Source organism: Pectinophora gossypiella, chromosome Z (genome assembly GCF_024362695.1).
Source record: "Pectinophora gossypiella chromosome Z, ilPecGoss1.1, whole genome shotgun sequence".
NCBI classification, from domain to species: Eukaryota; Metazoa; Arthropoda; class Insecta; order Lepidoptera; family Gelechiidae; genus Pectinophora; species Pectinophora gossypiella.
This window is the reverse complement of record NC_065433.1, coordinates 25,497,495-25,521,992: the sequence shown is the minus strand read 5'-3', so window position 1 is coordinate 25,521,992 and position 24,498 is coordinate 25,497,495. Positions and strand designations below refer to the sequence as shown.

The 24,498-nt window shown below is 36.1% G+C and overlaps 2 protein-coding genes across 5 annotated transcripts in view; one reads left to right on the top strand and one right to left on the bottom strand.

Moving 5' to 3' along the window:
- The window catches only part of LOC126380343 (phosphatidylinositol 4-kinase type 2-beta), a 28,640-nt gene extending 23,878 nt beyond the window's left edge, over positions 1 to 4,762 (top strand). For both annotated transcript variants that reach the window (XM_050029710.1, XM_050029712.1), the window contains exon 11: positions 367 to 4,762. The gene's annotated coding sequence lies outside the window, so the exon portion shown is untranslated. The remainder of the gene's footprint in view (positions 1 to 366) is intronic.
- A 140-nt stretch (positions 4,763 to 4,902) lies between these two features.
- LOC126380302 (FHF complex subunit HOOK interacting protein 2A-like) lies at positions 4,903 to 24,486 on the bottom strand. Of its 3 annotated transcripts, XR_007568456.1 has the most exons (14): positions 23,665 to 23,891; positions 23,409 to 23,549; positions 21,669 to 21,890; positions 20,612 to 21,037; positions 19,899 to 20,092; positions 18,743 to 18,848; positions 17,099 to 17,261; positions 16,515 to 16,636; positions 15,821 to 15,975; positions 14,376 to 14,504; positions 8,863 to 8,953; positions 7,364 to 7,926; positions 5,409 to 6,687; positions 4,903 to 5,348 (listed from the first exon to the last, which is right to left on the bottom strand). XR_007568456.1 is itself a non-coding variant. In XM_050029628.1 (13 exons), exons 2-13 carry the CDS (start codon positions 23,499 to 23,501, stop codon positions 6,576 to 6,578), a joined length of 2,376 nt encoding a protein of 791 aa, XP_049885585.1. In that variant the 5' UTR covers positions 23,502 to 23,549; positions 24,158 to 24,486; the 3' UTR covers positions 4,903 to 6,575. The 3 variants fall into 3 exon arrangements, 2 of the variants coding, with proteins under 2 accessions (XP_049885585.1, XP_049885584.1); XM_050029628.1 differs by lacking the exon at positions 23,665 to 23,891 and adding an exon at positions 24,158 to 24,486 and having other exon boundaries at positions 4,903 to 6,687; XM_050029627.1 differs by having other exon boundaries at positions 4,903 to 6,687.
- Between the last annotated feature and the right edge of the window lie 12 nt (positions 24,487 to 24,498).

Here is a 24,498-nt window from a genome sequence, read left to right as displayed (position 1 = left end):
CTCCCCGCGCAAAGTACACAGTCTGTGGTCCGTCTAGAAAATAATGAGCTATGGGAAACAAATGTGAGAAAGACAAAAAACAAGTCCTTGCTACTCTTTATCTACTAAAAACTAGTTAAAACCAATTTTCCCAACGCCAGTCGTGCGGAAATGAGGGTTGATGACTTATGGTTCTGCCTACCCCGACAGTAATACGGGTGTATACTTAAAAATCATTTACAAAATGGACCATACTTACTAGAACTCACATCACCGTTGCAGTCGAAAGAGAATAATTCTCTTCTTTCCCTAGGCACTACTGCTTGGCACTACCAATCAAGTCATGGGAAAATTCTCACAATTAATTAAAGTAAATTATTATTTCAGGCCCAATATCAACCGCGGTGTCACTCCTACAGTGAAGCTGGTACCCATATTATGTGTAAACACAACTGTATGTATATTATGTATATGTATAATGTAGATTAGCGCATTTTAAAATTATAATTATAAAAATAGGTAATAGTACTGCTGAAGTTGGATTGGAGAGTATATTATTATTAAAAATAAAATAAACTTTTTATTTTAATAATAGTATAACAAGAATATGACTACTTATATTTTTGCTTTCATTATTTTTCTATGCTACTTTTGTAAATGTATTTTGTTTATATGGTTTAAATATGAAACGGTACAGGCTCTTAATACAATGGTCAGCTTAGAAACCGTACACAAGCTGTTATGTGATAAATAAGGTCGAACGCTTTTAATTTCCACAGAAAGTAAATATAATTTGTATTCAATATGTCATATCAAGTCTCAAGGAATGGACCGGACTAATTTAGATCGGGAAGAATTGTTAGGTAAGTAAAAATTTAAAATATATGTTGTAGTTACACAAATAACGCTGTTAAAATTTTGAGAAAATAAATATTATTGTCTGTAATTAACTTCGTTAGACACTAAGTTCCGATCTTTGTAAATAAAATAGATACTGTTTTGGATTGATTTGGTTCAACGTTTATTAGTTCGTATGAAAATAAATACTTATAGTATATAAATATACACTTCTCATCAAAAAAATCGAAACACTTCCGTTTTCATTGTTTCTGTCCGAATTTAACACAAAAAAGAATTCATACGATGAAAAAAAATACATAAATGTATAGCTGGCAGTTTGGCCATTACAGTAATAAGCGAAAATTCTAAATTCAAAATTAGAATTTCATTTGTTTATCTTATAAACGAAATGAATCACTGTTTTGAGACAAATGTGTGTTTAGGGTTGGAGTACATTTAGCGTTTAAAAACTAAAAATTGGCGCCTATCCTTAAACTTTTTGTTTTTTATTTCAATACTGTGACTTTGGGACGTCTGAAAAAAGGTTTTTTTTCTAAAACGTATGGATACTTCGCCCACAGAAGCCGCCCAAGTTGTGGCATTGCTGGATTCTGGCCTTAGTCAGCGTGTTGTGGCTGCAAGACTGCATCTAAGCCTATCATCTGTTCATAGAGTCTATAAACGTTATCGGGAGACTGGTTTGTTCACGCGCCGTTCAGGATCTGGCAGGAATCGGGTCACTTCTGAGCGAGATGATCGATTTATTGTAACAACTTCTTTAAGAAATCGACGCCTTAACGCTTTTCAACTGCAGCAACGGCTTCGTGTTGTACGAAGGGTGGCTGTAAGTGACTCTACAATTAGAAGAAGGTTGAAGGATCGTGGACTGGTACCGCATAAGCCAGCAAATGGGCCGAAATTAACTGTAGACCATCGAAGAGCGCGCCTTAACTTTGCACGTGAGCACCTAAATTGGTCATACCTACAGTGGAGCAAAGTTCTCTTTTCTGATGAGTGTAAAATTATGCTGTATGGTAACAACGGAAGGAACAAGGTCTACAGAAGAGACGGAGAACGCTATGCACAATGCTGCATTGAAGAAAAGGTCAGCTATGGTGGCGGTTCGTGGACGGTTTGGGGAGGAATCAGCGCCGACGGTAAGACAGAGCTTGCTTTCGTGTCTGGGCCACGTCTGCCTGCACTAAACTGTCATCGGTACGTCGAAGAGTGTCTCGAGCCTCATGTGATGCCCTATGCACATTTTATTGGCAACGGCTTCATATTCATGCACGACAATGCTAGGGCTCACACCGCGGGCGTCGTACGAGATTATCTTAACGAAGTCGATATCTCTATTATGGAATGGCCAGCAAGAAGCCCGGACATGAATCCCATTGAACATCTGTGGGATGAATTAAAGAGACGAATTCGAGCAAGAGATCCTGCCCCAGAAACACTTAGCCAGCTGCAAGATGCAATCCAAGAGAAATGGGACAATATACCACAGCATGTGATCGTGACTCTCATCCGATCGATGAAGAACCGTATGGAAGCAGTAATTAGAGCTCGGGGAGGGAATACAAGTTATTAAATAAACGTTTTTTAGCTTTTTTTTTCATTTACGTGTGTTGTTTTATCCATTTCCTTTATACTCCATACGGAATAAAAATGACTCATTTAACAAAATACGAAACCTATGAAAAATTCATTTAAATTTAGAACATTAACATTAAGATTTGATAAGCTCATATTACTCACTATTAAACGACATTTAACATTTATTCCTAAATGTACACATTTTTCTGATAATCCTGACAAAACGTAAACTTGCAAGGTGTTTCGATTTTTTTGATGAGAAGTGTATAACAATCACTGAACTAATTCAAGCAAGTGCCTGCCTAGGTATTCTGAGTTTGCCCGATTTCTGACTTTAGCAGTAGCACTGATATAGAGCGGTCGTGTTTTGACCAAGCTAGTCGAATTTGCTTTTCTGAGATGGTATATTTTATTTTTAAAATACTTCATTTCCGACAGCGAATACCTGTATATTTTATACATAACGAATTAGCATAGGCTTTAACTAATTAATAACTTTATTTAATCTTATCTATTAAACTCAATCGAAGCTTGCCTATTGCTTTTATACTAGTTTCATAGTTGTATAATTTATACATATTTTTTTATTTTAACGTGTAATGTCACGATTTCATGACACTCAACATCTCAGATTAGCAATTCTTTTAAATACTGAAGTGTTTATTTGATAATTGATAGAAAACATTATACACGATGTTAGCGAATGTTCAAATCTTTGCCTGATTTCTTATCGCGGCACTTGGTAACCACAACTATATTATCACATGGATCATTTTATATCGTTGATAGAATTTATGTACTCTTTTGTGAATTGGATTCGTTTTGCATCACAATAACTACTCATACAACGTGTACACAACGTAAACTCTTTTGAATGTCTTTCTTCATTATCATTCGTAAATAGTTATTCCAGTTTCGCTACAATTATATTAAAATAAGTAATCGATAGCAGGCGGGCCCAAATCACTAAAGACTTTAGATGAACTGTAACCCTGTGTCTATCTATTACCCAATATAGTTATAATTTATTACTCATACTTTTCGAACACAGTCAAGTGCCTCATGTTTTAACATTGGACATAGGTTTTTCTTACTTTAATTTAGTGCAGATTATAGTACAACCGTTGTTAATTTATTCCGTTTAATTGTACAAGGGAAGTAGGTAAAGATTGTCTTATGTTTAGGCGTCACGGTCGCTAGGCAGATGCGCATATTACTGGGTCAGCGTAGCGCCTTCGCCTCTCATTGGCTGGGACTTCAGAAAACGTAGTAGCTGCATAAAATTGATCGACTGTGGGCAACCAGAAATTTAATTTCACAGGACTATTGATGAAACATGTTTACTATTCCATGATTAATTAAAAAAAAAATATCTCCACATGTATCCACCCAAGAGGCATGCGCAGACCACACCACCGGTTGGTCAAGCCATCCACCATATTTTTAGTAATTGTACGACGTGTGTACCATATTTATACAATAACTTTTTCATAATTTATACCTAATGGATGGATTTTGGATCAAGGTTGAATGGATCAAGAAACGTTGCTTGATATGCGCAACATTCAAAACCTAGCGACAGATGTCTTTAAACAAAAACATTTTAATGATCAAGTAGTTAATTGAATTATCATATGTTATTACGTGTAATCTATAATATGGAAGATGTATGTATGTGATGTAAGGGAAACAGTTGTGTGGAAAGAAATTGATACATTTTTATTTACAAGGGGGGCTTTTGTCGAATAATATAATAATGTTTGGATCGTAGATAATTGACATCACGTGGTTTCCAGGACTTTTGCCCGGTTAATGGCAATAGGCTCGCCCCCTATTAGGGACGCAACCGGCGAGGGGAGGCTGCAGTACACACTTCTGCCTGGGCGTGATGTTATGTTATTCTAATAAAATTGGTTAATAAGGGCGAAAACTGAAGCTTGTCTACAATTTGCGGTGTATTGCGTCGCCGCAACGCACTGTTAAAACATATTGCCTAGTTTTTTATGAATCTTTGACAGTGCTTTGCGGCAAGAAGCCCTTCTCGTGTCAACTTAGGTAATGAATTTTCACAATTGATGAAAAATAACGGTTTGCAGCACCTCTGTAACGGAGGGTTTTGTATTTTCTTTTCACTAGTTTTCTAGAGATGATTTATATAATTACACAGTTACCATTGAAACTGTTATAGCTGTTTTTGTTCCGATATACGCCCTATGTATACGATCGATTTCTTTCGACATGGATTTGTGAAAGTAATTCCACAATTATACCTGAGTTGAGAGTTTTTTTTTCATGTTATATGCATTATTTAATTTTGGAGAAAAATATAATCACCATTGCATTTTAATATGAGTTTTATTTATTGCTTCTACCTTTAGGTCACGTCTATGATAATTAAACCTACTCACTTTAAAATAATTTACAACTTGACGACGACTCATGTACAGATAAACTAAATTAAATATGTAGAAATAAAAAATTCAGAAGTCAATATTAACAAGCGCATTTAATTTATAATCATTTATAAATAATATCCTTGTGCTTATAAATAAAAAATACATGATACATTTTATGCAACTGTAGCTGTTATAATAGAGGTAACACAATTTTTAACTATGCTCAACTCCTAAAGATTTGTTATAAATATATTTATAATATCATGAACACTTTACTGCCCATGATAATTTATGTTTGTTTTATACAAATGCACATAATAGAATTTATAAGTATAATATTTTCCAAAATTTCCACTAGCAGTTGCCGATTAATAAGATTTGAAGCCTCTTAGGCTTAGTAGTAACACGAGTTACAACATAATAAGATCGCGGACAAAAAAGTACCCACAGCTTAGGCCTTCGACTGTCTGAACGAAAAATAAACTCGGGAAAACTCGGTGAGGTATGGGTACTTAGTTTATCTTGCGATGGATGTACCTCCAACTATACAAAACTCGGTGAGGTATGGGTACTTAGTTTATCTTGCGATGGATGTACCTCCAACTATACAGGGTGTTAGTGACATCGTAACGAAAACTTTGAGCGATGATTCAGGCATGATTCTGAGTTGATATCAAGTGGAATTTTCCCTCGCAAACGCAAGCGTCGCGTTACGGTGTCACTAACACCGATACGTACTTGTATGGCTACTGTATTTACTGGTTTGGGGTGTAAGTGATATCGTAACGAATACTGAGGGGGCTGATTTAGCTCATTATTCTGAGTTAATATCAAGTGGAATTTTCCATCGCAAAAGTATAAAGTATAGAATTGAAATAAAAACTAAAAAAACATGAATTTGCGACGGAAAATTCCACTTGATATTAATTAACTCAGAATCATGGTCTGATGAATCTCCTCAGTATTCGTTACGATGTCACTAACACCCTGTATAGTTGTGAGGTTATCTAATGTTGTTAAAATACGTAGTGTGCACTGGGTTTTCAAAATGAATTCAGAGAGCACAGTTATAAAATCCATAAAATACAAAACAATACATGTTTGAAGGAATGTGAAATCTCGACTAGAATAAGACTATGGTATATGTGTACCGGCGTAGAACTACTCTTCTGCAAAGACTAGACTTACAAATTTAATTTAGACAACAATTATACAACATTAACGAGAACTGGATTATAATGACCCAAAATACATAGGGTATTTACACATTAACATTCTGACTTTTTTGTATATTTCAGAGGAATTAAGGGGTTAATTTGCACTTCGTTAAGGCATTGGGGTGCGTATTTCCAGCCTAGAACAGTCACAGACGTCTCGAACATTATCCTAAAGCTGTCAACTGTAGCGTATAATAATATATTGCATTCATAACGTGATCAATAAATAACTATTCGGCTTAGGCACAATACTATTACTTAGGTCTTCAAAGGTATTTGTTATTGCGAAGAATCACATAAATACTGATGTATACATATAGAAATAACTATCTGCGTATCTAAACAATATAAAATGCAATTATGTCTATTGTTAGTAAAACAAAGTTAACTTACCTACATGGGACAATCGGTGAACGAATATTTATAACAAGTACTTACGAATCTATTACATCCGGTAAGATAATAAATAAATTAGTAATAGTATACATAGATGGTCGAAAACGTCGTTCACTGATTGCACTGTTCCTAACTCCGTGCTCTAAATAAGTTACCTGTGCATATGAAGAGAATGCTGAAATTTTACGAAAGCGATCGCCGCGAGCTCCTTGCTAAACTCTTCGAGGACTATCAGACTCTCCACTAGCTGGTTGTGCTCGCCGCTGAAAATAAATGTTTTAGTAAAAAATACTAAAAATCCACATGAGTAGTGGAAGAGTGATGTTAAAAAGTATAAGGTACATATATACATACACACACTCACGACTATTTCCAACCAGAGTAAGCAGAGATTATGGAATTCCATTTGCTTCGATACTGACTTCTCTTGCTTCCTCCACATTCATCAATCGTTTCACACACACGTCGGTTCAGAGAAGAGCGTACTGAACCTTTTCTAAGGAACCCGTTTTAATTAATATGTAAGGTAGTTTGTTTATATTTTCTTAATGTGGGTAGGCATCGTCTGTCTTGCAATAGACCTTGTTGTGAATGGATGTGTTTCCTTTTGTCTCCGGCACAATTATCCTATAATTTCTCAGTGGCGCCGATGGGATATGGAACATTAGGATTGGCTGCCGTCTTATTGATGACTTGTGGATCTGCCGATATTGGGATAAGGGGGACATGAGTATATTTAACGCGTCAAGCGCAGTCATTTGACGTAATGATGTTAAATTTGACGTCCGCGTGACGGCAGCTGAACACGCATCCTATGAGTAGCCTGCCTTGAGTGAATACATAAAGACATAAAACATGACTGAGTACTGTACCACTCGGTTTCATCTAATCAAAGTCAATTCGCTTATAACATTCGTAATAAATCAACAGCTTACAAACCTCTCATCATAACTTGGATCCTCACTCATCAGCTGCAACCTCGTGTTCTCGATCACCTTCTTATAATTCCTCAGTCTTGGTATTTCCATCGTCAACCGTTTAGCCACGTCCTGCAGAATTTTGAAGAGAGTCTGCGTCTTTTTCGCAGTTGGCAGCATTGGGTTCAGCAGATATTCGTGTAAATTCGGGTGCGGCATCAACGCTAACTTTGATATGATAGACGTTAGATGCAAATTCACTTGGTAAGGTTGTTGAGGCATGTTGGCAAGCAGTTTGAACAGCATTTTAAAGAACGGCCCTTCATCGAACTCGTCGTCTGCTGTGGAGCTAGTCATGTCTTTACTTCTAAGGACTAATCTCTGGGAGAAGAGGCACTCGTTGGTACAGTTTTTGTTCTTGTCTGTGCAGCATTTCTGTTTGTGTGTTTTAGTTGTGTCAAAGACGTCGTCGAGGTGTATGTCCGCCTCGGGCCTGCTGTCGTAGCTGTGTGTCGAGCTCGCCGTGTTGTCCGTGTAGCTGTGCTCGTTGGGCCAGTTAAAGTTCGCTGTCACGTCGAGCCATAGCTGAAATGTGTCATGTTATGGTAATTTCAACATCGACAGATGTTTAACCTTTTTGAAAATGACCTCAGTTTGTCTTTTTTGTCCCTAGTCTTTCTGCCTCGCATCAATTCCTATTGGTGCCGAGCTAGATTTAAAATTTAGTCGAAGTACTTAGCCCGTTAAAGAGAAAGGGAGCGCGCGCAACGTGTGTCTCACTCGCACGCACGAGGTAAGTCGGCACGCGGTAAGAATGAAATTGTTGTATAGTATCCTGGCTGGGTTTAGGTGTAATAAAAATGCATGTCGTGCCTTATAATGAAAGTTACGTAACCGCCTTTTCGAAACATCACATTCGGCTGTGATTTTTGTTAACAAAACCACGCAATAGACAGTTTTATTTCAGGTTCTTCTATCGTGTGGGTTGTGAGGTGGTGTACCAACCTCCCCCTAAATGGCTCATGTGACGACTACTTACTACACCAGTAAGTAGTAACCGGGACCAACGGCTTAACGTGCCTTCCGAAGCACTCTGAAAATCTGGTGATCAGGCAGTACTGTCATAACCAAACTAGGGACCACAAAGTAATTTTTGTGATATGTCCCCACCGGGAATCGAACCCGGACCTCCGGATCGTGAGCCCAACGCTCAACCTGGACTGGACCACGGAGGTCGTTATTTCAGGTAAAAATGTATCGTGTCAATATAAACCCGGGATGACATTAATTGAAAGAAATCAAGTTTTGTTGAATAAAATCACACGAGATTTTTCGAAACTGCGATATGTGTGAAAGTAGAATAAACTTACAAAGATATTCACGAGGTTATTAGTATGATATGATTTAGGGTTCGTTTGTAGACGTGTAGTTACCTTTGACTAATAATAGTAATTGATGTGTGCGTCCGTCATTGACAGGCATTGTATTTCACTTGTTTGTAATAAATTAAATAAATGTTACCTGATAATGCCTATGCGCATCATGTATATAGTGTTCGTAGTCGGCGCCCACCGGGTCGGACAGGATGGCGCGCGGCAGCAATAACAGGAAACTGCAAGAGAAAGGGCCAGGGGTAAATAAAACCAAAATTTTGATCAAAACACTTTAATATCAATCATGCTTATGTACGTAAACAAACAATATCTTATAAAATAAAACATTTCCAAAATCACAGATCTCGTCGGTGCCAGATTTATATTTATCACTCAATTATTTTGACTTACATAATGCGAGTTGATGAAAAAATATCAATACTCCTCTCTATGAAATAATTATTATAATACCTACAAAAAATAAACGTTAAATGTCCCTGCGATAATTATCTACTATTAAAATATGGGTATTTTAAATATCATACAACAATACACATAAGTATTCTGCAGCGCCAACAGTGCCGCATCCTGGGTTTGTGGGCCCGTAGGCTACACCAGTGGTGGGGCCACCTTTGTACTCTTTGGGCTAAGGTATTGGGCCAAACTGTATAACTATCGTGGCCATATCATAGAATTGATCATTTCATGAAATGATCGACCATTTCATGAAATGGTCGTATTTCATGAAATAGAACAACATTCGTTGGCCACATCATGATGTGGTTTGGCCAGATCAATGAACACAAAACGTTTAACGATATGACCAACTAAATGCATGATTACTTCATGATATGGCCAAACGTTAGCGATCATATCGTAAAATAGTAACATTATCCACCGGTAGTGGCGCTGGTGTCCCTTTGTTTATGTTTTGCATAATGGCGGCGGACAATAATTATTCTTGTGTGAACGCGAATAATACGAATAATAATGAGCAAATACAAGATAAAAGTGCATTGAAGCAATGTTTTGACACTAAGGTGAAAAGAAAAACTCGTATTAACAGTAGACAGCAACTTTATTTTTATTTTTAGGTTATATGGCAAATAATGAAGGTCGAGTGACCACGCTACGTAAATCAATGGACTATTATTGGATTTCAAAATATGATATAATTAAAACTGCGAATGAAGAGATATTAATTTTAAAAAAGAAAAATATGGACGATCCTACTGTCCGTAAAGTTTCTTTTTTTGACGTGACTTATTGTAGATATGTCGCAGATGGCATTAACTACTTGAAACAGGATTCTATTAAAACGCATAAATGTTTTTGCCATAATTTAAATTATCATAATCCTAATAATTTAAATCCTAATTATCATAATGTTTATCTTACACACGAAAAGTATACTGAATAATGACCAATGGCATGAAATAGTGTCAAAAAATATGACGACGACTTCAAAGCGAGATGCAGTTACGGCGTATATGTCAACTACATCAACACTCCGTTAATCGAAAATGACTTTTTAATTTTTAATTGACTTTTAAACATTTTTGTACTTTGTACTAGAGTAATACATTATTTCCTACCTTATTTCGCGTTTTTATTACACCACTTATCATGGACACCCTACATTAATGATATGGCCAAACGTGGATGGAAATATCATTAAACGCTGACGTTTAAACGATATGGTCAGTTGAAGTTGGCCATTTCATGAAATACGACCATTTCATGAAATGGTCGATCATTTCATGAAATGGTCAATTCTATGATCTGGCCACGACATAACTACCAACATACTGCCTAAGCAGATCTGACAAGCAACATTGCTTGCCAGTAATCAAAATATCAGCATAATTGGCAGAAAATTAAGTTCCCACTTTTCCATCTACCTAATTTTCCAAACATTTGTCTAAAGAGCCCATTTGTGGTTGGTACTTTTGTAGAGGAGGCCCCTTACTTAAATGCGGCGCCGGCGCTGAATGATATGTGTACATTCATATTTTGTTGAGATATATATATATATAATGTATGACATCTATATACATTTCTATTTTATCATTTAATGTAAATATCACTGCTTGATCTACTTTTTTGTACATTCCACCAAGATACACGGCGTAAAAATTTAAATGTATGAATTAGCATATTGTATAGTTTATTATTTTTGTATTATATTCACCGGTTTAGTTTACAATGGAATGGTGAACGCTGATTCTAGCAGACACCGCCTAATTTAATTTCAAGTTATACCTTGTCATTGTTGTAATCGCCGAATAAAAAAATAAGAAAGGGACGGATGGATGCTATCACACCTCCCTTTCTTACTAAATTAAAAATGAATGAATGAGCTGTGAATTTAAAAATAAATGAATGAAACAATAACCCGAACGAATTAAATAGGCATCTCGCTGGTATCCAACTCGTTCCGTACAAGGAGTTTCGAGCAATAGTTACATATTACATCAATGTTTTCAGAATCAGAATCATTTTTCAACGTAATTATCATGGATAAACTTGTTGAAGGTCAATGTAACATTTTTGAATTTAAAAAAAAAATAAAAATTAAGAAAGAAAGAAAGAAAAACATTTATTTTAGAAACAAGTAGGTGGTACACACAATAGAAAAATGAACAAAATAATAAATTTAAACCTTATCTCTAAAAAGGGACGTCAGCTCAGCAAAAATTAAAAAAAATATTTTTTGAGTTTGAAAGGGTTGTTTAAGAATTCTGTCTAAAATTGACGGTGTATTCCGGTTCCACAATTGTTTTAGCCTGTTGATTACCGTTTCGGCGGAAAGGAATATTATAAGTATAACTTAAAATAAAATAAGGTGTCTGCAGAAATGATCACCAGTGTCGATATCAATATATATTCATACATAATTTACTCATATCTTTCATGATGATATTATTATTAAAACTCCATCTAAACTATAATAATCGTAAAAACTCACTTCCATACATTAAAATTACGCATTGATTTTGTACTTTTACGCACTTTTATAATACTTTGAAATCCCGATTTATACAAAAATTACCTTGAAGGTGCGACCCAACAAACAATATAGGCGTATATTCTTTACACAGCACTGTTTACCCATTGTTTACCTAATATACCTATTGCAGACACAGATTTTTTTATACCTATGTATATAGCCATAAACGCCAAAGTTTCATAATTGGTTAGGTTAGGAAGACCTTTTTCTAGTTTAGTAACTTTTTAATGTATATTTTTAATAAGTCTTCATTGCTTTATAAGTTCATAACTGATTATGAAAAAGCGGAGAAAAATCATTTCTCGTAACCAGTTAAAACCTTTTCGGGCTGAATAGCTTATGGCGTCCACAGACGTGTTTGCAATCGAACCGCAAGCAAGGTAAGCGAGAAGCATTCTATAATATGTATAATTCTCTGGTCTATTTACACTTCTTGTAACATTGGTGCTAATTCCTGTAAATACCATCTAATTTTATTTTAAGTTATATCTGTCATTTTCTTATCCGCCTAAAAGGAAAGGGACGGGTAATTGACAAGCATAAAATTTATGGAACACACGTCAATTTTAAGCACAAATCTAAACCAACCGTCTAAAAATTTTACATCAGTCAATAACCCGACACATTCATTTACTCATTCTTCCTAATATTAAGAGCTGTGAATCATCCGTCCCTTTCCTTTTCGACGGATATGAAAATGACGGATATAACTTAAAATAAAATTAGGCGGTGTTTGCAGGAATCGGGGCCATTATATTGCTATATACTTATATTTACAAATTTATTAATACGATTTAATTTATGTAAATATAATATTAAAAAGTATAAAATATTAAATTATCCGACAATACTTTGCAATTGATCTGACTGGCATTATATTATTATTTAGTCTCAAAATACAAATCACTTATTCAAACATCTTATTGTTTACATATTTTTTTACAATTGGTAGAAGAAATTGCAAGTTATTGTCGACTATATTATTATATTTGCATTAACATATCTCTGCGAGTAAGGCATCTTCGAATATTGCTTGTTAGGGCTTAGGGGTATTACAACTTTTAACGTAGCATTATTAGAATGACCGCAGGTCAGAGATATAGTACATTGCCTAGAACGAGACGAGAGATATGTCTCTTTTGCACTAACGGTGAACAGCTTAGTACCAATGAGACGAGAGATGTATCACACTAATCATGCTACGTTGTACGGAGTAGGTATTAGGATAGATCTAATGTTATTTCACCGAGTCGGTGGGGGTTTGCGAGCTGTCTTCTGCCCTTATTTCCTCAATGCGCATTTTCAGTAGTACTAGCCGCCTAAAACGTGATTTAAGCTCTTGTTAATTATTTAAATACCCTTATTATTATTATAATTATGTCTTATTGTAATTATTTTTATAATAAATGTTTCATGCTTGCTGAATGTGATATACAACAACATATAAGAACGAACACGACAGAACATATAAGTTCCCCTAAGTGAAGGTTCAGAGCTCCCCATTTGTCAATTAGTAAATGCCGGGGCATCTACAGTATCTCAAGTTAGAAAGAAACAACATAATATGCAATATCATCATGTATGTATGTAGGATGTGTGAGCGCGTGGCCTAAATCGGAAGTAAGGCCCCATGCATCCTATGAAAATGTAATTTTCGACAGTTGTTTTAAATGGAGAATGTATGGAGATGCACAACAGCGCCCTCCTGTCAATATCATTCTTGAGAATTTTCATTTTCTGTAGCTTAGTCTATGTCAAACTATTTGTTTATGAAGATTAAAGCATAAAGTTACATTAAAACATACTATTTTTATAGTTTGATCGTAGTTTGAGTAAGCAATTGTGATGAAATCATCGTCAGTTCGAATATTTTGTGGAATATTTAAAGCCATGAAAGCCATAAGTTAGTGCGATTGATGATTATTATCTTTATAGTTAGAGTAAATTCATGTTATTCGTCTCATCATTCCCTCATCTCTATAAGATTTTCCTTCGTATTTTTGCTTCTAAATAGATACCTGTATCTGTTTTGTATCAAATTGACATTATAGAGCGACAAGGATTTTGCGGCGCGTGTCATAATCGAAACTAACGTTTGCTGTCAACATCCGGCCAAGTAGTTAATGCCATCTGCGGCAAATCTACAATAAGTCACGTCAAAAAAAAAAAAAAAAAAAAAGCTGTCAACAATGACTTATGATGTTATTAATGGAGAATGTATGGAGATGGAGCCCTACTGTCAGTGTCATCCAAATGCTGCAAGATCCTTGTCGACCTTTATTTGGTTGTCAATGTTGTCATAGACCAGCAGAAAACGCAGAAGTGCAACCGGTTACATTGACAACACCCTTTGCGTTAGCACGGTGCATAGGACAGCTATCAGAATAGTAATTACTACTGCATTTTTTGTTTTCTGTTCATTCCTTGTTCCACATACTTTGAAAACCGTTTGTATTTAAATGTTAACAAATTGTGTCGTTTTATTTTTTAGGTTCGATCTGCGCGATTGGACGATCAAAAGTTATTTTTATATTAAGTATTTTCTTTGGAACCGGTTACTATGTTTAATTCGCACTAGGCTGTACTTTGTTTGTCCTGCTGTCATACGCATCATGCTAGAGCGCAAGAACTATAAATCCTTAATTACGTACCTGTTTATAATTCTGTGTATGTTGTCGTTGGAGTCGCCCTGCTCCTTCGGGTCGAGCCCTTCGTGTGAGAGAATGTCTGTGATCTGCTCGTTGACGTGGTCCTCGTGTTGCAGCTGTTTCATCGCCTCTCTGAAAATGTGACCGGAATAAAAAAATAAGCCATGCTTCATTTCCAGTGGCGTGTTCCCGAAATGGAAATGCTTTCGTTGTAAAATCTCTTTAATAGTAAGGACACTGGCTGCTTTTCTATTTCAAATTGTTCTTTCTTATACTCTAGTTGTATCTGTCTAAAGGTTAGAGGTACAACGTTCCCGGAGTGGAAACATTCACGGGAACGGCAAATCCCTGTTCATTTAATTATGTATAGCTTGATTAGATTGCACACGAGGCCCCTGCGCGAATATCTCTCGTTTCTTAAAAGGCTGTATACCAACATTTTTAATTTATTAAACAACTAAAACCCTTTCAGAGAAATAATGGTGCTAATTCCTGTAAATACCATCTAAGTTTAAGTTATATCTGTCATTTTCTTATCCGCCGAAAAGGAAAGGGACAGGTAATTGACAAGCATAAAATTTATGGAACACACGTCAATTTTAAGCATAAATCTAAACCAACCGTCTAAAAATTTTAGATCAGTCAATAACCCGACACATTCATTTACTCATTCTTCCTAAAATTAAGAGCTGTGAATCATCCGTCCCTTTCCTTTTCGACGGATATGAAAATGACGGATATAACTTAAAATAAAATTAGGCGGTGTTTGCAGGAATCGGGGCCATTTTCTCGTTTTATATTTTTTAGAGCGTGATTACTCCGTAGTCGGATTTTCGTTTTTAAACCTATATTTTTATTTTTATTATTTTGGAATCTTATTTATTAAGATAACACGCTTCCTTATGCAAGGAGATAAAACCTATTCGGAACATGACTAAGCAGTTATGTTATCTAATTATCGATTAAACACAAGCAAACCCGTAAGTAAAAGCAAGTAATATTTGACATGTGAGATGAACTAATAAAAAATACAAATACCTACTTTTTGAGCGCTGATATTCAATCTACGGAAGTAGTAAATCTATGGCGGTTTCACACAAAACCCCGTGTAGCCCGCTTGTCCCGATTTTCCGGCTCTGTGTGTATGAAGTTTAATAAAAATAAAATGTTCGCAAGATCTAGAACGGGCTAGCACAGTTCCGTACGAATACCAGTGTGCAATCAATAGACTAAATAAAACATTTTTATTCATGTAGGTATCAAAGCTTTTTAGGTAATCAGTATACTGTGCTGAAACTGACTCAATATCAGCGACCAAAAACCTTAGAGGTCGTACTGAAACGTCTCGTCCCAATAAACTCTCTCGACGTATTTAGGCTTCCTCATGGTAGGCCTTCTGTCAAACAAACCAAAGTTTTGTCTTTTTTATGAATAATAAAAAAACATACTTATTACTCTCCCTTTCTCTCCACAGCGGCACATCATTCAGTCTGTCTCGCTCGTCGTCCTCCAAGGGCGTTTGCACCGTGAAATAGCCTCTCGTACATATCTTAGCCAACACTAATCTATGGATGCTGTGTTCTGTGCCTTTTTCTATGATCGTCTATTAACAAAAAAAAAATTACATTAGTTGCACATAATTTTTTATTTTAAATGTAGTCAGTATCTTTTATTAAAATTCAATGTAGTTTTTGAGACCTAAAGTAGATCGAAATAAGACTTTGTAATCTTTATCGCACCTTTTACAGGTTATTTAAGCCTAGCCGGCTTTTTAGCCGGTTTTTTAGGTTACAGTCTGCCGCCATCGGGGGTCCAACCGGCCTCGATTACTTCTTTGTTACTAATACTAGATTTAAGTTTGTAATGTTACTAACAAATATGGATGTATTTTTATAAGTCCGAAATAAACTTTTATTATTATTATTAATCTTTCGAACGCCGGAACGCGGATCTCGACCAGACACAATGTAAAATCTATTGTGTCTGGTATCTCGGCATATGAGAGGTTAAGCCACGATATAAGAAAACCAGGTATGCTCAAAAGTGACAGCTAACGTTTCAAGGTTAGCCCAGCTGACGTCATCCAGATCGTGAACCTAACGCTCTAACCACTAGGCCACGGACGCTGATACATAATATTACCTCGAAAAACCTAAGCGTCTCCAGCGTGAGGTCGTGATCGTCAGTCAGGCAGTTGCTGATCAGGGTGTGAAGTAGCGGCCACTCAGATACCTCGCCGTCGCCCACCAGCCAGTTGGAAAACTCTGAAAACATAATACATTGAGTAAACGATACTTTGTGAGACTGTCCTTTGTTTACTGGACATCACATGCGAAATCACCCGATTGTCCAAATAATAAGATGATTACACAGCGCTTCGGTTGGTCACGTAAAGCCGTTCGTCTGGGCTACCAGCCCAAACACCTCCACTAGACCATACTGGAGCAGTGTGGTGGAGTATAATCCGTATCCCTTCTAGTTAATAGGTGAGAGGACTATGCACAGTAGTGGGACGTATAAAAGCTGTTTATGTTGTAACCTTCCTGGTTGACATCGTCTATGGAAATTAATGTTCTGACTGTCTACATTTTGGAATTCATTCTTAATTAAAATCACAATAAAATCCTAAATTATCTTTGGCTTCCATCAGTCACCTCTGTCTCATCCTATCTGTCGTGGCTCTGTTTTATGTTAATTACCATTAGGGTGGTTACAGAGTTACTAACCATTGATAAGGTCGAAGGAGTCAACGACCTTGAGACACTTGCTGAGTATAGCGGTGACGAGCAGCGCGTGGTGCAGGTCGGTCAGCCCTGACTCCGCCGCGCCTTCGAGGAAGCTCTGCCGAAATGTGCGTGACAAATGCGCCGCTATCGCCGGGTGGCATTCCTGGTAATAATAAATAAAGATTATAATTGAAATAAAGAATGCAGGTATTATAAGGCTTTTAATTCCTAATGTTCATATTCCAAATTCAAAAATAACTAAACTCGTGTTTTGTTGGAAGTGTTTCGATTTCTTTGATGAGAAGCATAGAAACTCAAGCCCGCTGTAAGGGTGGACCGATGCACAAGTGATCAGAAGACAACTTGCAGCAACTATTGATACGAAGTCTTAGTTAACGTTCAATAAGAAATAATATAACACAGCATCACGTCTGTATCTCTGCAGGGGTGAGCAGAGGTGTATAGTAATCTGTAATATACACCCACTCCAGACCCATCAACGACCTCCGTGATCCAGTGGTTGAGGATTGGGATTACGATCCAGAGGACCTGGGTTCGATTCCCGGTGGGGACATATCACAAAAATTACTTTTATGGTCCCTAGTTTGGTTAGGACATCACAGGTTGATCACCTGATTGTCCGAAAGTAAGATGATCCGTGCTTTGGAAGGTACGTTAAGCCGTTAGTCCCGATTACTACTTACTGATGTAAGTCTACTGATGTAGTCGTTACATGAGCCATGTCAGGGGCCTTTGGCGGCTCAATAGTAACCCTAACACCAGAGTTGATGAGGTTGGTACTACACCTCACAACTCACACGATAGAAGAAGAAGACCCTCTCGCCAAAAGCTATGGCGAGGCATTAACCACAAATCCTGGAAACTTAGATATATGAATTATCTATGATCCAAACATGTATTCAAACCTATAAAGTGAGAATTCAGTGGTTTAAAACTCCATCCCGGATTCGAACCAGTGATACTATGTGCGTCACGCGTTTTCCGAACAGGCCTATCACGGATTTTAAAATTGTAGTATTATATTATCAAGCCATGTTTGTAATCAATCATTCTTATCGAAATTATATAATTTTTAATATTATTAACATTAGATAATCCTTCCTTATTTTTCTAAAGTACAATATTATTCATACATCATTTTCTTTTAAATTAATTATTGCAAAGTAGCAAGCAGTCGCCTATATACATACAAACATAAAGTCACGCCTATTTCCCACCGGGGTAAGCAGAGCCAATAGAATTCCATTTGCTTCGATCCTGACACACTTCTCTTGCTTCCTGCACATTCATCAATCGCTTCATACACGCACGCCGGTTCAGAGTAGATCGTATTAAACCTTTTCTAAAGATATCTTCAATTCATCAGCATTCATCAGAAGTCGCCTAACGACTTCTATTTTCGAAATTTTTAGAAATAATACTTTCTATTTTAGAAATAATATCTATCGCCGACGAGGCAGGCCACGATGACGGTGAAGGGACGAGCTGGACGCCTTCCGGCACACTTAGCAGAACGATTCCCAAGACAGGGAGGGTTGGAAAAAGAAGGGGGAGGCCTTTACCCAGCAGTGGGACATTATTTAATTAGGCTACAGAAAAAGAAATCTATAAATATACATTTACCTTCATAAGTGTATCACAGTAATCCAACCAGGAAAAGAAACTCGTCAATTCTCTGTATCCATGAAACTTGTTGTATGATTTGTCCCCATAATCTTGTGCCACGTACCTAAAATATAATATGAAAGTTGTAACATCCACGAATGACGGATAGTAGGAAAATACTTAAAAAGACATCGGATAAGGGACATTGGATGTAGTGCGTAAGCTGCCATACAAATAGTTCTACGGCTACTTCGGCCTCGGGTCGGATAAGAATCGGAGTGGTGCGAAACCGCCCGACTATTCTTTTTTACAATTATGTTTTTCTAAGATGATTAAAAATCAATCTTATTATTTCTTTTTCATCATCTCCCTAGCATTATCCCGTTTTTCGCAGGGTCCGCTTACCTAACCTGATAGTTTGTTAGGTATATTGTAAGTAAGTTATAGTCCCACTGTTGTTTTAGATTGTAATGTAGTTTAAGCTTGTTTTTATTTATTTTTTATTTCCAATTTCCAACACAATATAAAGTTGTTACAAGGAATAAATGAATATGAATATATGACCTTCCAAAACGCGAAGGGAAAACCAGCCCAATACAGGTCAGGTCACACACCTCCGAAAAAGCACTTCACCGCCGAGCACGAGATAATCATTTATGATCCAAACGTGAATTTGAAAACAAATTCGTCAACCATTTGTTTAGGCGTGTGCTGGATTCGAACCGCGACCTCAAAGTGAGAGGGTAGCTAATTAGGAATTACTAATCAAAGAGTATGACATATTTTCTAATTTCTATACAAAATCTATAAGTAAATGTATCGTTCTAAATAGCCCCTTACCTTATAATCAAAGGTGACTCCTGAATGTCAGTGGGAATATTATTGAGATGTAAGATGATCCGTACTTCGGAAGGCGTTAAGCCGTTGGTCCCGGTTACTACTTACTTACTGAGGTAAGTATGTAGTTGTTACATGCACCATGTCAGGGGCCTTTTTGCGGCTCAGTAATAACCCTGACACCTTGTCTTTACTACTCTTTTACATAAGAAGAAGATTGTAAAAGAGTAGTATACCTAAGATACCTACATTGCTCCTTAAAAGATTTGGTGATTTTATGTAGAGGAACGGCATGGTGCGTACTCCACAATAGATGCTGGAAGTTATGAGTACTCACGCCCAAGTGATATTCAAATGATCGACGTCATTCGGGTCAACATTGGCCGGCACGTTCTTATACTTGGCCGCAAGCTTGTCTACGATGGTCTCACAAGCGGGGCTGCATGACGTCACCAAGTTGGCTATATCGTCCTCCGGGAGTGAAGATACTATCATTATGCCTTCACACGCTCTGAGCACTACCTGATTATCCTGTCAGAGAAGTATATGTGTTAGAATTTAATGTTTCTTTTAAAACCTATAAGGATAATATAGTCCATTAACTATAATATACAAGATTGTGTACAGCCTATTGGAAAAGGGGCATATCAGGATAAAATATTATTCTGGCTGCTTTCAAAATGATCATCCTCTATTTAATGGGCTATCTAGGTAACTAAACACAATAGCACGGTTTGTTTTTAAAAAAAATCACTTCTGTTTTATTTGAACTTCGCTAGCTTACTTGTGGTGTGGCCATGGGTCAGAATGGCGGGTGTATTATTATAACATTTTATTAATATAATTTAATCCCATTTCATGGAGGTACATTGCATTTCGCTCGAGGTAAATTTAGTTACGTTGAAGGTGCGTCTCTTTCATATATAACATATTAATGTTTGCAACAGTACACCCGCCATTCCGACCCAGACTAGTCTTCAACTGTTTTGGCCAGCTATCATGTTTTAAACAAATATTATAAATGACTAAACATAATGTGAAACAACTTACAGCACTATTTAAATATGAGAGGAGTAGGTCAATCAAGAGGAACTTATCATTATCATCATAGACTGTCTTTTGGCTCTTGCACGACGCATTCTCATCTGCCATAGAACTACTGGAGCCTGTGTGACAGTGTTCATCTCTAGAACATGTCCGGATTATCGACACATTTCTTAATGGGTTTGCGGGTAACTCTACTTCAAACAATGGGTTCTTCTTTGGTGGTTGCATCTTAAGTTTCTTAATAGGTATAAGTTTCTGTATATCCTCAGGTATAGTGAGCAAACTGGCTTTGTCTTCTACAAAGGGTGTTGTAAAGATGTTAGCTAAACCCGGCTCTTTTCTCACAAGACCACATAGAGTAAGCAACAATTCTACTTCTTCCTTCTCCGTCGGCGAAGCTGGGATCTCATTACACTGGATTAACATACGCTGTGAATGTAAACAGTATTTTATCATTCCTTGTTATTGCTCAAATGATAACAAATAACATCCATATACAATCAGAGGCTTTCCTGTTATTGATTAAATGGACAGAAGACAAAACTATCAACATATAAATAATCTTATATCACAGTCACAGAGCTCAGATGTTTGATACATGACATTAACACATCATATGAAGAGATTATGACTATGCAGTAGGAATACAAGTGCACCACAGTTGAAATGCAATAGAGACACATTAACAGTAATATGGTCACGAGCATTAATATGTATACACTTTGGTACCATGTCACATTAACTTTTTTAACAAATTGAACTGTAAGTCTCACTAAATGTCAAATATGTTAGTACGACAGAGTCCTAAAGTATGAGCGTGTTCCCAATATCCTAATCCCTTATTCGCTTGCGCGCATTTCAATTCTAAATTCTTGAATCACATGACTATATTGACACAAACCTTGATGTGTAAAGCCTCAAGGTTTGCAGCATCAATATCGCCTGATACAGGTGCTACACTTAAAAGGAGGCTCGAATCACCTACAATAGTGCATTGGTTTTCTACAAATAAAGTATTTGTAAAGGCCTTAGGATTATTATAAGAGTAAAATTAGTTTACCTGCAAAGGCCTAAATACACTAGCACTGTTAACACATGGTTGTCTCGTCCTGCGAAGCAGTTGTGTGGCAGTGTTTAGTGCTAGAGCCCTGGCACCCGGCGGTCGGTCGGCAGCTGCGATCGCAGGCAGTGCATCTAGCAAACATATTTTCCTGTTCACCACAGCCTCTAAGCACCCGCCCACTGTGCCTCCATGTTGCTCCTTCTCTTCTTCTACTATGAGCTGAAAGTATAATTGTCAATTCAATATTTAAATACAACAAAACAAATCCTTATGGAGCCTTTTACAAAATGCCCCAAATAATGAGAACCTGAATGCATTCTAGGTTTATTATTTATACTGAATACAACAGACCATTTATACATAATGTACTTCTAATATAAAGAACAATGGTGCTAATTCCTGTAAATACCATCTAATTTTATTTTAACTTATATCTGTCATTTTCTTATCCGCCGAAAAGGAAAGGGACGGGTAATCGACAAGCATAAAATTTATGGAACACACGTCAATTTTAAGCACAAATCTAAACCAACCGTCTAAAAATTTTACGTCAGTCAATAACCCGACACATTAATTTACTCATTCTTCCTAAAATTAAGAGCTGTGAATCATCCGTCCCTTTCCTTTTCGACGGATACGAAAATGACGGATATAACCTAAAATAAAATTAGGCGGTGTCTGCAGGAATCGGGGCCAATGTGTCATTAATGATTTTGGAATGAGATGAGAACCCGCATGGTTAGTGTTCATACAAGCTTACCATTGATTTTTAACATAAAAAAATTAGGTATACATAATGTATATGTTGGTATTGCAGATTTATAAAACCACTGCTTTAAAAGTGGCCTGCCAACAATCAACCAGTTTTCAACAACTACACATACAAAAAAATTGTTTTCCAGATTATCATACCTATAAGTCACTATAACATACAAGTGATAACATAAAAGTAGAGAATAGAGTTCTACATAATTATACACCTCTACACATAGGTACCTATTCACAACTGAATTGTTTGTAGATAGATTATGCCAAGGTCAGTACAATTAAACAAAAACTGAATGACATTACCTAGTAATATAGTAATACAATGACAATTAAACATTTTTTTTATCACCCATCAATTAAATAGGATTAACTGCTACTTTAAAAATTAAAAAAAGAAGTTCAATTTTATATAATTATTGATTTTGATTTTACAAGGTGTTATGGCTAAGGAGAAGAAATACCCAATAAGAAACTCTAACAACAACACATCTTTTATTCATCCAATTACTTGAAAATAAACATTTTAGTAAGGGGCATTTAATTTTATACATGAAAAGCTTTTTAAATGGAAATAAAAAAGTAATATAGAAATAGGAATATAAATAGAAAAGAAACCGTGTGTTCATACAAAATGTGGTGTTACAGATGTACTCATAATATGTAAGCATGTATATGTAGTGATGACTGTGCATACTAACATTTTGATACAAATTCCATATTCTCTGCTATTAATGTAATCTTAAAAATGTGCTTCTCTAACAAATATCAAATATGTTTAATTACTTGTAAAGTATTTTCAACAAATTAAAATGCACCACTTTAGTGATGCTGTATAATTCCAACAATTGAAAAAAATACTGTTTGTAAAATATCATTAAAAACATTTTTAATCAGTAAGTAGGTACCTACACATAGGTACATTGTCCTTAATACATTCATAGACATGATAGAAGCCTTGTTCTTATTTACCTGAAGCATTTGATGCAAATGGTGAGGTATCCGTGTGTCTTCGATGTGTACCTTGGTACTGTCATCGTAATTTTGGTAGAAGTTGAGTATCATCTTCCAATGGTACTCGAAATCTTCCAGCCTCGTAGCTGGAGGTGCCAACTAAAAACATGTTTACAATAATTTACTTTCTACAAAAAATGGATTCCGAAGTAAAATTCTTACAATATTCTACAACTCAAAGAGCCTAAAAAATTTAAGAATTTTAATAGCTTACGACGTCTGCAGCGGTTTGTAAAGCGTCAGAAAATCTGCTGAACATTTTCTTCACTTACTCCTTACCAACATTACAATTAAAACATTCATGCAAACAAAACTATTTTATAACCATGGCCATATCTATCAAAACATTTCATTGCAAAAATATTAACATTTAAATGATCAACAAAATACACAAGTCTCAAAAGTCAGTCAACAGAACACATGACACGAACAACTAAAGCAAATGTCAAACATCGAAAAATCGATAAAAAGAAAAAAATATCTATGGTATTGTTTTTACTACATAGAGTTGACTATATTACCGGTTAAAATTAGTTTTTCTTTTATTTCTGTAGTAGGTACATTGCTAGATGGCGTTAAATAAAAATATAGTCCCGGACTTTTTGAAGCGTGATTGGGGCCATTTCGTACGACTATATTTACATGTATTATAGCTTTACGTATGACTTTATTTACATAATATAGTTATCTTACCATTAAGTACCTACCTATCTAAACTCCCACTGATAGGAAAAGGCTGGATCGTCTCTTTCCTCAATCCTGCTTGCGGTTCTCGATTCCGTAAAACAACTCCTTTAAAACTCTCCGCCACTTGCTACCTAGCCTAGCACTATTTCAAGAGTCAGGACAGGACTTCAATATTTACCTAATAATTTGGGTAGGTAGGTATAATAACCTGGCAGCAATATTTAAGTTGGGATAACAACTTGATCTTTGAGGTATAATACTTACTACATATAAAAAACCTACTACGCTACTAATTATGATTTAGTGTATGTACCCTACATGGCATTTTACAGTCTTATCATTTGAAGCGATTTCATAGAAT

Bases quoted from the DNA above. Each gene is read 5' to 3' on its own strand.
- LOC126380302 (XM_050029627.1), bottom strand. From the start codon at position 23,709: ATGTTCAGCAGATTTTCTGACGCTTTACAAACCGCTGCAGACGTC. The intron at 21,038-21,668 runs GTAAACTAATTT...TTACATTCACAG, and splicing joins GTGTATTTAGGCCTTTGCAG to CGTATGTTAATCCAGTGTAA. The intron at 8,954-14,375 runs GTACGTAATTAA...TTTCTCTTGCAG, and splicing joins ATACACAGAATTATAAACAG to TTTCCTGTTATTGCTGCCGC.